Genomic DNA, 15,249 nt, shown 5'->3' with positions numbered 1-15,249 from the left:
TGATGCAGACTTAGGCGGTATGGTTCCATGTTTAGCCGTTTTCGTAGAACACTACATAATTTCTTCGGAATGTTTAGTTCCTTGGATCCAGCAGGAATCTATTTCTTTGGGCACCGTAGATAGGTTTCACGAACTCGTTCCACATCATGTTCCGACACTGATGGTTGACCACTGTTTTTGCCTTTGCAAATGCAACCTTTTTCTTTGAACTGTGCATACCACCTTCTAATTGAATTGTCTGACGGTGCATCTTTCCGATATCGTGCACAAAAATGTCGTTGCACAACTGTAACGGACCTCGTTGTGTGATATTCAAGGACACAGAACGCCTTCTCGCTAGTAATATCCGCCATTTTGGAAAACTGCCACCTGGCAGCAGAATCAGGAGACAGAGGTCTATGAAACAAATAAGGAACAAAACTTGTTGAGTTTCTCAATAATATCGTGCATTTGTGTTCACCGTGTCATTCACCCACATCGATTACAACAATGAGAAAACCCCGACAATCATTTACGAAAACCCGGTGTGTGTGTATAAAAATGAAAGAGGAGAGAGGAAACACTCACCGGACAAAGAAAAAATTCAAATTTTCGTGATGGTATGTCACATCTTCAGGAGTAGAGAGACGTTGTATAACTAAGTGACTAGAGGGAAGAGTAAGCATGACCTGCAGTGTTGCCAGGTCCCAAAGGAAAAAAAAAGTGTTGACAGTACCACAAAAAAAATGGTTCTTTCGCCAGGCTTGTCGAAAACTGTGAGTGGTGGTGGGCAGTGGCGGATTACCAAATAGGCCCACTAGGCACGTGCCTAGGGGCGGCAAATCTTTTTTCAAGAATATCGAGAATAATAAAAAGTGTCTTACGTACACAGTGACAGTTTAGACCTATGAAACCAATGTTTCAAGTCAACGGTCTGCAACACTTTCGCTTCATACGAAAGAAACCTTGATGTATCGGATTTGTGTGTTATCAAGAAATGTTTCGTCTGCTCTGCCTCCTTCGTGCGCCAATCAATTTGTTTTTAACCCATGCTGTGGCCTTTATCGCTTACAATGACAATGCAAGCCGCCCAGCCTTTGTTGGTTTGTCTTTGTAAATACATACCACTCGATCTTCCACTAAGCGTTTGTTAATGGCCAGGCAGGAAAGAAGACTGATTGTTTGAAACTCGCATCTGTAACAATGCCAGTCTTAAAAGAAAATAAACACATAAACACTGCTGACAAGTGAGTGAGTGAGTGCAGCTTTCACGTGGACCACAGCTAGTTTTTGTCTTACTAGGTAGGCAGCATGAAGCGAACAAAGTTAAGTGGGGAGGCACATTAAGTTTGTGCCTAGGGGCGGCGAGGAAGCTTAATCCACCACTGGTGGTGGGGAAGGGGTTGGTTGGGAAAAGGTGGTGGTGAGGATAGGGGATGAGGGGCATTACTGGGTAGCCTTGTTCAGGCCTGGAGGTGTGGTTGCATTCATGGTCGATATGTAGGCCCTCTCCCATCTTCTACGTATTGAGGTGTTGGTGGATTGGGGCAAGGAGTGGATGATCGCTACCTGGAAGCAGTCATTAAAAGGAATATTGTGGTGATTGGTGTGAATGGCAACAAGGATATTTTAGTCCTTTGAGACTGTACAGTTTTAGCTCATGTTAAACAATGAATGAATGAATTAGTTTTAAAAATGTAAGAATGAAGTTTTTAATAGATATGTTCTTTTCTTGTTAGAGGTCTGTCCTCAATTTTGTTTTATTTAAGTGGCATATCCCCGTATTGTGTGATGGGCAAACATAGCCTATGTGCGAAGTGCCCACAATATCAGAATCAATCAATCAGTGTTAAGTGATCCACTTATGGTCTTTTTTCTGAAGTTTCCAGGTTTTAGTCGTGGCCAGGGCATGGGTTCTTTCTTTGTAATGGGTCCCTTATCAATTTCATCTAATCATCATTTTGTATCATCTCAATTAGTCAAAAGTGGCAAAAATTTTACAAAATAAGGAAAATGCCTATACACCCTATGGACCACCCAAAAACATCCTCAGAAGATAACTTAATTTTTGATGCTGATACCAACAAAAGTAGGTACTATTGACTAACCCAGGCAACTTGATCTCTTTCTCAGTGGAGGATACCCAAAGTTCTAGCACAATAGACCAGTGCCTGAATGCTGGACCGTAAATCAATGTGTGTGCAGGGTACTTTTATCTCGTTAACTTGTATTAATGTTGACTGAAATTATGTTGGCCTGGAAACCTAATAGATTTCATTTGAACAACCCTTGTATGTGTAGGTGCACAGATAGCTAATTAAGTTCAATAATCTTTAATTGGATTTACTGACGAATTTTTTTCTTTTAGGTGGAAGTGTTCAAAGTATAAATATTTCAAATGAAATGCCAAATGGTGGTATTCCTTGCACGCACATGAATCAAGCAGATAATTTGGAAGGGCAGATAACTCATTCTGGATATGTAAATAGTGGAACTTCCCCAGTGTTGCACACATTCCATCCTCAGCCAACGAATCATGAGCGATGTAAGAAACCAGTTATGTTGGAAGTATATGCCACACACATGCAAAATAATCCAATTATTACGTGCGTGGCACCTTCTTACAATGACCATTCCCAACTTACTGCCAGTGATGTTACACGGTGGTCCCAACCGCCACCAACCTCCTCTTCCACTCACCCAGAGCCTCGACTGTATCACACACTTCCTAGAATTATTTCACAGCATAATTGCAGACAAAATGATGCAACTTCTGATATCCAGAATGGAAGCAAAGGTCACCAAAGGTTAATGCAAAACCACATATTATGTAAAATCAAACCCAACAGGGTTTCGAGTGGCCAAGAAGTCAGTGATGGTTCTAGTCATTTCCAAGGGGTGAGTGAAGAAGTGAGAGACTTAGTGAACTCTGACAACTGTGAAGAAGATAGGCCAGAAAGTGTTGATGAATTAACTCCCTGCATTCCACAGACATGTGTAAATAGCAAAGCACAATGAATAGGTGACAGGGACAACTAAACCAACATTCGTGGCCTGCCAAAATGTGATACTAGTAAATTCAAGTGGAAAGTTGTGCTGTACGGTGAATGTTTTTGCTGATTGGTTAGCTTTTGCGATAATCATATTTGTTTATACAGTGAAGCAGGTATGTGTGCTTCTGAAGTTTATAACTTAATGCATTTTTGTATAATGCCAATAATGTGTATTAGTTTCCAAGAGTTGTTTTAAACTCTTGTAATCTTTGTAGAGAGTACTGTATTTGTAACTTTTTTTGTACAGTGTGAAAATGTCTTCTTTTTTTTTAATTTTCTGAGTACTTTCATGTTTTGAAAGTTCTACAGATGTCATGGTTCCTGGCAACATGAGTTGTAAATCGATCCTTAGTTATCTGAAGGTCATATATAATATACACACTATGCATATGTATATATCTATATATTGTACATAAAACTGTAATCATATCATGTTAAACAGCATAATTAGTGCCAGATTTAACCATAGTTGTGTGCTTATTTGTTGCTAGTTACATATTGGCGATATCTTTGACATATTTTACAAAACTAAAACTCACTCATCAAAAGTAAAGATCAGCAGTATCTGCCTGTATTTCATGCATAATATTTAATATCCTTATCCCATGCTGTTGCCACATGTTTCATTAATACAATTTCTGAAATGTACAGGTTGAACCATTTTATCATTTGTTTTTATAAATAAGTACCAATAAAACTGGAAAGCAGTATTGATCACTTCTGTTTGCTAATTGGAACTTTTAAGAAATTGGTTCCTTCCAACTTTGTATGTTAGTTTACATTTTTCAGTATCAGATGACTATGGTGTTTATATTGACATTGCCATCAAAATTTATGAAAAACTGTCCTTGCTTCTGACTAAATTCTATTTGGCTATAATATTCTAACTTGCATCTCAGATTTTCATGATCATGGACAGTGTTATCTTTTATCTATGAAACACTATTGTTAACTAAAAATCTTGATCAGTTTTGCTGAAATCGATAGGTGAGATTTTTGTGAAGATATACAGGATATTGGTTTTTATGCAAGTAGTTGACTCTTTATATTGTGTTGCTGTGAAAGTACATAACGTGATTAGTTCCTATGTTCTGTGTAGAAGAAAATCTTATATTAATGTGCAACTTATTATGTTGCCAATGCAGATTTGGTACCATGGTAAATTATTTGCTCACATTATAGCATGCATGAAGCCATATTAAAAAAATATCAGAAATAGTGTCACTTAGTTTTTCAGATTGTGTAGACTTTTATGTTACTGATATGACTAGGTGCTTTTTGCCAAATTCAGTTAGCACTGCTAAGGTGTTTCATAATTAGAATTACTATTATCATTTATCTTTAATGAAAGCTTTTGATCAGAAAAAGTCAATGCAGACAATTGTATAATTAAAGACTACTAAAATTATATTGTGAATTGCATATTGTGAAATATTGCTGTAATAATGAATTGTCTTCTGTCTTTGCCCATTCTTTCTAAAATTTGTTGAAGTTTGGCTCACATTTATCATTCAACTCTTGTATGAATATTTTGTAACTTTCTAACAGTGTCCATTGTAAGACAAGGAGAGTATATGAGAGAGTTGTCATTCCAAAGATTCTCCATAGAATCGCTGCACAGATATTAATAGAAACATAATGTACTAACAAATGTCACACATGTATTGGTATAAAATTAAGACAATACTTAAATTTGGAGCAGTGACAAATTATGTCACTATGAATAAACTATGTTAGAAGTAACTAGTGTGTTTGTTGGGAAGTATGTGTTTATATACTGCAGTATTTTTCTGTTCAAGCCTAGTTGAAATATTCAATAATGCAATGGACCATTTATAGCTTTGACATCTATATCTTTCAAGTAGCATATTATAATTTAAACACTTGGAAACACAAAAGATCACAATTTCACATATGTTTGTCACTTGCACTTGCTTATGTCTGATAATTTTTGTTAAATCTGTGTAGATGCTTGGGGCTTCTCCACATGATAGCACAAAACTTGCAAAAGGACAGAAGTTGTATCTTCTTGTCTGTTATGTGTGTTTTTTTTTAACCCCCCTGGTTCCATGGGACAGGGTAGTCTATGCTGCTCTTGCCAGTATGCAGTGTTGAAATAGAGCTTGAGAGTGAGGATAAGTATAACTGTTGTTATTGTAACACCACATATTTAGGGTGAGTGTTTACTCTTTCTTTCTGCATCATTTTATTCTCATTTAATTTGAGCTTCCATTACAATAAGTGTGGAACAAGCTTATGCAATTTATTCCATAGAGCACTTGTTACTATATTTGAATCCCCCTTTTCACTATACATGAAAATTAATTTTATAGATATATGTTATTAAAAGTTGCATAAATGAATAATCCATCTAATGAAATGTGATAGGTAAAATAGATTTGGCAAATTCTTATTCTTGCTGATCACTTTGCAATGAACTGAAGAACTCTGAAAGCAAGAAAAGTGACTTGCAATTACAGTGCATCTTGATTGGTCTCCCTAATTAATATACAAAAAATTTCAAGATAAATATAAACTGGCAAAACAAAAATCTTAAGAAATATCATCTCTTGCCATGGCATTAAGTAAATTATGTAAGATATTCTAAATAAAAACTATCATTCATCAATCATAGCTAAATATCATATACTAGTGTGTGAATGCATGAGTGTCATTTAGTAAATAAATATGTTGATCTTTCATACCTCAATGTGTGTGCATTTTACATAATTATAAATACATATTAATTTTGGTGGTCCTTCAATAAATCGATTTTGTTGATAAGGAGGTCCTTTATTCCAGTCTTGTAATATAAATATATTCTTCTAAGCATGAATTGTGTTTCCAAGTCTCTAATTTGCATAATGCAACTTGGAGTAATGTAGATTTTCTCATATTGTCCATTTTATTATGTATACAGAACACACCCCCCCCCCCCCCCACACACACACAAATAAAATCAGGGAATGAATTTTTTTCAGGATAAAAATTATGTACAATATGTGATGAGCATTTTTTATATATGTATTTTGTTGATACTTCTCAAATGTGACACGGGCAATCATCAGTCAAATGTGGTTAAGTTTATAAGTTTTCTGGCATTACGGAAGGGAATTGTGAAGCTCATACTATATTTGAAATTGATAAAATCTAGTCAAATGATAAGACTAAGAAAAAGCAAGATTCAGGTTCCATTGAAGGTTTATGAATTCATTGAGATAAAATTGAAGGAATAAAAAATTTAGTGGCATAATGGACAAGGAGGTATGTTTCTTCTGGAATTGAATTTTGTAGAGAAATGTTGCTCTTGCAGAACAGTTAGTCTGTAGGACTTACTATGGAAAATTTGAAAGAAAATGATTCAGATGGACAAGCATGTGATTTTATCTAGCTTTTATGCTTATTTAACATGACAAAATGAAATGATTCCAAGTGAAAATCATGTGTTAATGAAGTTTTTGTAGCAAAATGCAGACTGGTGTAATCAAAATATTCACACCACTTAGTTAATCCAACGTGTGTCGCTAAAAAATTAGCTTTGTAGTAAATGCTTACTCAACATACAACAGCTGATTAAATGAAGTAACAAACTCTATTAAATTGCAAGTCATATTTCATCAGTAACTTTGTAAAGGTACTCATCAATCTGAGGAGTAATTCCTTATGGCAGTATGCATGATTACTGAGGCTGAGTCATACTGATGCTAATCTATATATGTAACTGCCTAAGTCTGTTGTTTCAAGTGTACCAGTTCAACTTCAATCACCAAAAGCATTCCAGGTTCCAACTATACTATGCGGCATTCAAAACACGAGAAATTTTATTAAACCAGCAGACAGAAATGAACTTATTTGAACATTTATTCTTTTTAACAGTAATTCCATACACGAATCAAAAAATATTTTTAGACTGAAACACTAGCTTTCTGTAGGTATAATTTACTAAAATCTGGTGTTGAACCAGGTATCGAACCCGGGATCCCTTGATTACGAGGATGCTCCACTATGCCATCGGGAGGCACTGAGGCATGTAACTTAAAATGGAGCTGTGTATGACAGTGTGCTTACACAGAACAGGTGTGATTACATGAAGTACCAATTGATCAGCTTCTTTATGTCCATTATTTTGGCGACATGCCGTTTCTGAAATGTAAGAAAAATATATTTTTACACTTACTCCCAATTAATCAGATTACTGTTTTTTTTGTTGTTTTTTTTCATATTCTTGAATGATGATAAACATTATTTTTTTTCTGAAGCAGCAAAGCAATTTTTTTTTCAAATATATATACATATTCTGTATTAACATGCATTACTTCCTGACAATACTCAGATAATGTATGACATTGTGATTATACTAATATTCTTATACTTACTTGCAAAAAATCTCAAGGGAAGAGAACACATTGACAGTAAATAACAAAATTATTTTTACAGCACGCAAAATAACATCATCTGTAAGTTAATGCTAATATTCATAGCCTTATTCATCAATGTTGTTGATACTCTCTCGTGTTTCTGAAGTGTGCTTTTAGTATGTTTTCATGTTATGTGTATGTATAAGACAGTATATATTATTACTGTGCTCCTTTTCTTCCTGTTTACTCTTTTCTGTGATCAACCAACCCAGTGCAGTTGATACAAAAAAATATTTGCAACATTGTTTGAGATAACTTCCCTCACCTTGTTTCTAAGAAGAAAAGCATTTTCTATTTTTAGGGGAAATAATAGGGAATAAATACCGTATGCATTTGCTTACTTCATTATACTCCATTGAACTAGCTGTAGTTGTGATTAATAGTAAGCAGTTCATTTTTCCTTCCTGAATATTGAAATTAAAGTATTTGCCAATGCCTTTATTTTAATAACTTAGATATCTTTATTCAGTAACAGCTATAGATCACCATGTTTTAGTTTATAACTACTGGTCATTTTATGTATAAAAAATTATGTCATAGAAAAATTGATTTTATCATATATTATGCATGCATTGTAAATTTACAGTAAATAAATGATAGTTTATGAGCTGCTGTACACTAGAAAAATAGTTATAAGTAATATGACACTTGTGCAACGTAATCCATTTAACAGTTCCATTTTCAGATTTTTCACAATCACTGGAAGTATAGGTTTGTGTGATACATTTTGCTATTGGCTTAATAAGATTAAATAAGCTCAAGGAAGCATACCACCATTGAGAATTGAAAATGTGCTGTTACAATGAAATTTTTAAATGTGTTGTGTATTAGTATAAAGTAAATCACATTTGACATTTGTAAATGCCATGTAGTCATTTATTTTTATCTCTACTAATTAAACTTCACATATAACTTTCCTTCAGTGTTGTGAAGCAATCCGTGTTGCAAAATACTGCATGTTCACATGTACTCATATATACTATTGATAATATAATCCATGTATTAATTGTAATGTAACATAACTTCAATGTGTTCCCAATTACAACTGTGTGCTATAGCTACATGTATAATATGTACCTATGCTTATAAAAGAACAGAGCAGGCATTGATTGGTGATAAGAAATAATAGCCAAAGGTGTGCTAAATAATACAGCAAGTAGTAGAAATCATAAATTAGTACAAATGAAGTAACTTCATGTATTGTTGTGTGATATTTATAGTAATTATTTTGTGTTGTAAAGAAATTGAATTTTTTAATTCCTTTTAAAATTTGATTTAATTGTTACATTCAGTGGAAATATAAGTTGAAAAATGTTGGGTAATAAATTCATCTTGATAAGCAGCATAAATTAGCTAGGTACCTGAAGTTTATTCATCTTTCATACAATACTTTTTTAGCTAAGAATTTTCTGTATTAAGATATTACTGCAAACCAGAAAACAGTGGTAAGACTTGTTTCTATGTTGGTAACTAGAAATATACAGACACACTAGTCGCTAGTATTCAAAATAACTGATAAATGTCAGCCTTAGAAAAATATATTTAGAGATAGAAGTTGTTAATCATATACTATATAACAGTCACTGTTGTAATAATGTAGAGCAAGTATAATGTATAATTTTAAAAGTTTCTATTGATTGCCTTTTAAGCATTTTATTGGCTAATGTATATACTAAATATAAATATGTTTACTAGCTAGCTGCATATACTTACCTAGAATGGTAAAATTTCAGAATAATGATGTTGAAAAAGATATACAGTATTATCAAGTTATGCGTTTCAATGCTTAGGTTCACAGAAAAAGGTTTTAATTTCTTTTTTAAAAAAGAAAATAGTAGTAGCAAGTGCAAACTATTGATTGTTGTAGTGCCTTCTTAAATTTATATCTAAAGGAAATAAAAACATCCAGCACACTGATTAACAAAAATGTTAATATGATGATAACAGTCCTGTGTAAGTTCTTTCTCCATTTTTTTTAACTGCTCAGCTCAAGGTATTTAGCCATACAATGTAAGTTTCTTATATAGTGTCTTCATTATAATAAAATGAAATTAATTAATTTCACATGACAATTTAGCAACTAAATTTAATAATTGAGGTGACTATGCTGTCTTCCATTAAGAAAGCTTATTAGTTTATATTTGAAAAATGTGCTACATGTGGATTATGGTAATATGACATTTTATTTCTAACTGAACCTTTAAAGTAAGATGCTTGCTTTATACATAGTAAAAGACATGTAAAATGTGAGATGATGAAGTATGTCTCTAGTACCATGAGATTATAGTATGTGCAGAAATTAAGTAATACTTGATTTTCTTATTTGACACTGTATTATTATATTACAGTGAATTATTTCATTTTATTTGAAAGGAAATGATCAAAACTATCAATATGTCCTCTGTGATCAAACTTTTCAAAGTAAGAAATTGTTTTACCAATTCCAGTACCGATATGCTATTCTTGGCTGATATTCATACATTGAAAGTCAGATTTCTCACATCCCTAGTTAGATCCACACAGTTCATTAAAAATGTGGCAGTTCCAAGGTGCTTTTGTTCCTCTCATACCTGTCTGTTGATTGAAGCTGAAGCAGAACCTTTGGAAGTAGAGATATCAGCTTCTGTTTTTTTATTATTATTATTAAATTAGGTTATTTACGTCACTTTTCTGCCACTTTTGGCAGTTTCTGTTCAGAGAAAACTTCTTAATAATCAATACATTTAAAAATGTTTATTTAATAATAAAAGAATACAGCAAAATATATTGCTAATAACTAGTTTCTTAAGTCCTGATTTAAGGGGAATGAATTCTGAAGAAAATGAAATAATTGGGAAAAAACACCAATGTAATTAACCATCATTTTAAGTGGGGAAAAGTATAGCATACACATTGCTAGAGTTTGCTGATCAATTTCATGCTAAATCAATTATAATTTTCATTACATACATGAAAGAATATAGCTTTCATTACTTTTAGTATACAAATATTTGTAACATTACCAGTGAACATAATATTCCACTACAGAATGCATGCATGCCCAGCATGTTTGAAAACTATTCTCTCTGTATGTAGAGCAGATAAAAATTAGGTCTAAATCATCATGATTTGATTTACTAATGAACAATTAATTTATGCTGAGTTTTCTGAATTTTGTGATAATATCCTATAAGAATCTATAACTTACCTTTCCTTGAAAGCAAATATCTTTCTAGAAAAACTCGAAACTTCGTATTTCATCTATTATACTCATAGGGGAATTATAACAACTATGCATGGTTCATTTTCGTAAATAAAAGAAATATTTACTTAGCGATAAACCTGTTGCAAGAAGAAACACTGAGCATTCTTCTGGCAGTCTCATTATTATTATTTTAAGTAGGCATAAATAATTAACACTTGTTGAAAGTGGTTGAAATGGAGAATAAAATTTAAGTATCTATACTTTTTAACATAAATCTTACAAAATGCATTAGTAGCGATTCATTCAAGTAGGTAGTAACAGTAGTGTTGCACACTTTGTTTGCATCAACGTATGTGATGTTTAGCAGCTTAAAATTCTTTGCAGTTCACCATCTCAATTATTTGTAATTTGTCCCTTTTTGTAGCCAGAATCTTTTAATAAATAGGCCACTTTGCCTCGGTTCCAGTAGTATCATGAATTGTTTGCAATTTACACTAGTTATTTTTCAAAGCAACATTGAAGTTGAACAGAATGAAATCAGCTTGGAATAAATAGTATCTGTATTGGGTTGCTTTCTAAGATCACTAATCACTTGATAGTTTGATTTGTCGCTTTTCAAAGAGTATCTGGTGGAGTCACATTGCACGGTGATTCGGATTCCACTTTAACTAGGTACAGTCCCAAATATCCTATTTGTGCATAAAGTGAACTTCAAAACAACAATTCAACTTTTCAAAGAGGGCATGCGCAGCTTTGCTAATCTTCAGTTTCATTTCCTACCTCATTAGCTACTTGCACTTGTATGTGCACATTAGTTCTTGGTAGAAATCTGCAGATTATTTTACAATAAATTGAACTGGCAGTGAGCAAGTACCACTACATGTTAGATGATAGGTGCTGGTGGAGAAGAAAAGTGCAATTAATAGTCCTGTTAAAATGTATGGCTAATACACAACATTGTACTGCTTGAAACTCGCCATTTTAAGTAAGTGCCATAGCAGCATATAAATTCATCTACAATGAGAATTTACATGAGGAGCAAGTCATTTCTGTTCAAGTGCCATTTTTATTGACTGATATATTAGTGAATATTGTAGCAACAAATATAAACGTATGGTGTTATTTAAAAAGAAAAATCTTTCCTTTCTAGCTGAGTAAATGTGGGCATAATGTAAATATGTTGTGTGAATGTGTGAGAGTATGTCTATCTTGTGTGAAATAGAGAGAAATATGTAAGTATGTTAAATATGTTCTGTTTATATATGTATGAGAATGAATTGATGAGAATTGCTTTTCCTGTTTAAAGAAGAGCTGAGCTTTGTAAAACTTGTTCTAACTTGTGGTGTTTAATGAGCTCTAGATACGAATATTGTGTGTATATGCAAGAAACATTATGTGCTCAAGTGTCTGAATTAAGAAATAATTTTGTTAAAGTTGACAAAAAGGAGAATTTTTTGTACTAGTTATAAATAATGCAAAAATTGTGTACTGTTACAATTACATCTAGTACATGATACGTATAATTTTCATTGCAATTTTGATCGTTGAAAACTGCAAGTGTTTAAATCAACAGTATGTAATAAATAAATAGAAGTACTGCTTAGTTCTGTATAAACTGTTACATGTGGGTGAACGAAACATTTCATTTACCTTCTCTAGGCTAAATGTTTCGTGATGTAATTACAGTGTCATTTTTCCTGAATTAAACTCTTTAACATAGATTTTCTGGTTTTATTTTAATTTTTAAAACTATGACACTTAACACTAACATTTCTGGCATGCTTATTATGTGTTGGTCACAAATCCTACAAATATCTAGTTTAAATGGTGTATAGTGGTAATTAATTTTACTTCCTTAGGAGGATTAAACATTAGAGGGAGAAAAGTTTAGTATATAATAGAGGAACCAGGTCATATTTTTATATTCTACTACTTAATCCAAAGAATAAATGGATCCACAGCTCTCAAAATGCATAAGGAGGGTGAGCCAAAGATGGCCATAGTTCCCAAGGTGGCCCACTTCACGAAAATCATATTAGTATTTAACAAAGTTAACAAATAACACTACATCAATATACCCAGTCCCCCTCTGATGCACTATGCAGAAAATGAACTGTCTGGCTGCCAGCAGCCATTTTGTGTAAGTTATTGTGTCAGGAATCAGGCAGATTAGTTATTATTTTAAGTTAGTAAAAAAAGTGTGTGTACGTCCTTGAAATTAATTAATGTTAATATTTTATACATATTTTGAAAGCTCTTTTAATTATCTTTTTGATCACATAGTTACGTTGTAAAAACGTTTTTTGTGTCAAAGGAATGATACCTATTTTTGTTGAAAACTGTAGTCCAGAGGTGAGTTCCTATGGTGACCCATGGCGGGCCATCTTGGGAACAGGTTGCACTCGCCTCTGGAATTTACACTTTTTTCACATTAAAACATGCTTTATTTTAAAGATTACCTAATGAAGTTAAATTTGCACAGACTTTCATGAATCACTAAATGTTATTAATATGTTGGGTTTATATGTTAAATCCTTCAGTGGTAAAAGTTTTGCGGAAGTGTTTCTTTTATTTATTCCAAAGACAATTAGTAGGGTGGAATTAGCTAAAATTTTGCTCCAACCCGGAATTAAATACTACAGAAAATATTTTTTTCAGGAATGTTCCCCAATGTTAGGACAACTCAAATCCAAAATCCCAAGAGATTGAAGCTTGGGGAAATCATTCTACATACGAGGGTCAGTCAATAAGTAACCACTCTGCAACAGAGGTCGGAACTGTACATAATGCATGCCACCAATCAAAAGTTTGAGACTAACAATTTCTCTAATAAATTATTTAAAAAATGAATAAAATATGTTGTTTTGAGCACAAGCAACATTTTCTATGAAACTATAAGCAGTGGTCCACCTTGGGAACAGATGTAACGGTTTTGTAATTCTTTTTTTTAAAGTTGCAAGCAATTTTACAAAATATTTGTATGGAACATGTTCTTAATTAGTTGTCTTATTTCTTAAAAATTTCACTAATTTACCTATCATTGGAGATTTGTAAATTCCCCTAGAAGCTTGACTATGGCCACTTTGGCTCACATACCTTAGTTTTCTTTGTGAGAGGTCACAGAATATAAACTTTTTTTAATGAAATTTATAAAAGTTATTAACAAAATACAATAACTATGAATTTCAGTGCACTAACTGCAGTGGTCGGAAGTAGCATTGCTACTATAGCTGTAGCGAAGCTACATTTCTTCTCAGCATTTTGAGGTAAATTTTGAATGTAGCAAAAGCGTCAAAAAAGTTCTACAATAATGCTTACTTTTGCAGGTTCAAAAAGATAGTCTACTATGTGGAAATACGGATAATCTAGATTATAAATATCTCGATATCTCACATTATAAATATCCGTGTAACTTATTAGAATCTGAATAATTCTAATATCCAGATAATTAACTGACATATTTGAATATATTACGGCTAACAGTTACGTTTTTTTTTTAGCTGCATCGCTAATTTGGGGAGAAACATGCCTCGTTTGCGTCACCCCTGGTAAAAAATGCCTCATTTGCGCCACCCAGGAACAAATCCTTTGGATATCCATGGCGTAAGAGAGAGCAAAATATCGTCAATTGAACGAGCGATCCATTCTCCTCTACAATGACAAAGCAATAGTGCCAGCAATCAATTGCTCAGTACATTAACAGCATTGATCATTTGTCAGTAAATAGACTCTCGCCAGAAATTATTGTTACAAGAACAATAGAATACACTTTCTAGAGTTGCAATTATTTTCGTCATAATATTTGTTCACTAATTTTAAAATTAGAATACATTTAGAACACTCGGGTTTACACATCAGATTCCACAATATATTTTATGATATTGTAAAAAGTACGAGTTATTGACTGTCCTGCAGAAACTACAATTTTCTTTAATTAATATACAATTTCCAAATTGTATTTTTCCTACTTTTACGTCGCTTTTCTGTAACTTTCATTAATCATAACAAGATGATGAATAGTTTATTAAGTATTCTCTTATCTAGAGTAGCTTTCTGTCACTTTTGGCAAATTGTGAGAAAGAGGAAGAATGATAATGTTGATGAGCAGTGTGGGGGAATGGAGGAGCAGGAGGATCCCATCCTCCCAACTAGGCACCTTTCCTACTTTTTGATTCGAGTCCACTTTACACACAGATAAACTAATCGAGACTAGATCCGAAGCACTATGTGCCTCCACCGAGTATCGAACCTGGGGCCTTGGATTACAAGGTGACAAAATTTCCAATGTGTCTGCACGGAAGCATTCCCAACAGGATCTTACTATGTAAATCATTGCTCCGCCTGTTTCTCATTTATACCATAGAAGCATCCCCCAGCTATCCCCAAGGTTCCAGCAAACATCCCCACACCCCACCCCAACCATAGGCGCCGACTCCATGGGGCTTGGGGGTTGAAGCCACCCCTCCCCCCAATGTTAATGATGTGGGGGCAGAGCCCCCCAAATAATTTTGCTTAAGAGGATCTAAGGTATTATTTTGCTTCTCTTGTAAAGTTTACTCTGAATTGTGCCACCACCTTGTAATCAAGGGGTCCCACCCAGATAGCACATAAGCTT

The 15,249-nt window shown here is 33.4% G+C and overlaps 1 protein-coding gene across 2 annotated transcripts in view; it reads left to right on the top strand.

Annotated features, from left to right (window-relative positions):
- Positions 1-12,355, top strand: part of LOC145984084 (uncharacterized) — a 111,667-nt gene extending 99,312 nt beyond the window's left edge. For both annotated transcript variants that reach the window (XM_083117485.1, XM_083117484.1), the window contains one exon: positions 2,348-12,355. In XM_083117485.1, the coding sequence (XP_082973611.1) occupies positions 2,348-2,997 (650 nt within the window). In that variant the 3' untranslated portion in view covers positions 2,998-12,355. The remainder of the gene's footprint in view (positions 1-2,347) is intronic.
- The last annotated feature ends 2,894 nt before the right edge of the window (positions 12,356-15,249 follow it).

This window comes from Lepisma saccharinum, chromosome 2, assembly GCF_977018435.1.
Source record: "Lepisma saccharinum chromosome 2, izLepSacc3.1, whole genome shotgun sequence".
In the NCBI taxonomy this organism is placed as follows: Eukaryota; Metazoa; Arthropoda; class Insecta; order Zygentoma; family Lepismatidae; genus Lepisma; species Lepisma saccharinum.
The sequence above is the reverse complement of the archived record's forward strand: the minus strand, read 5'-3'. Positions and strand labels throughout refer to the sequence as shown.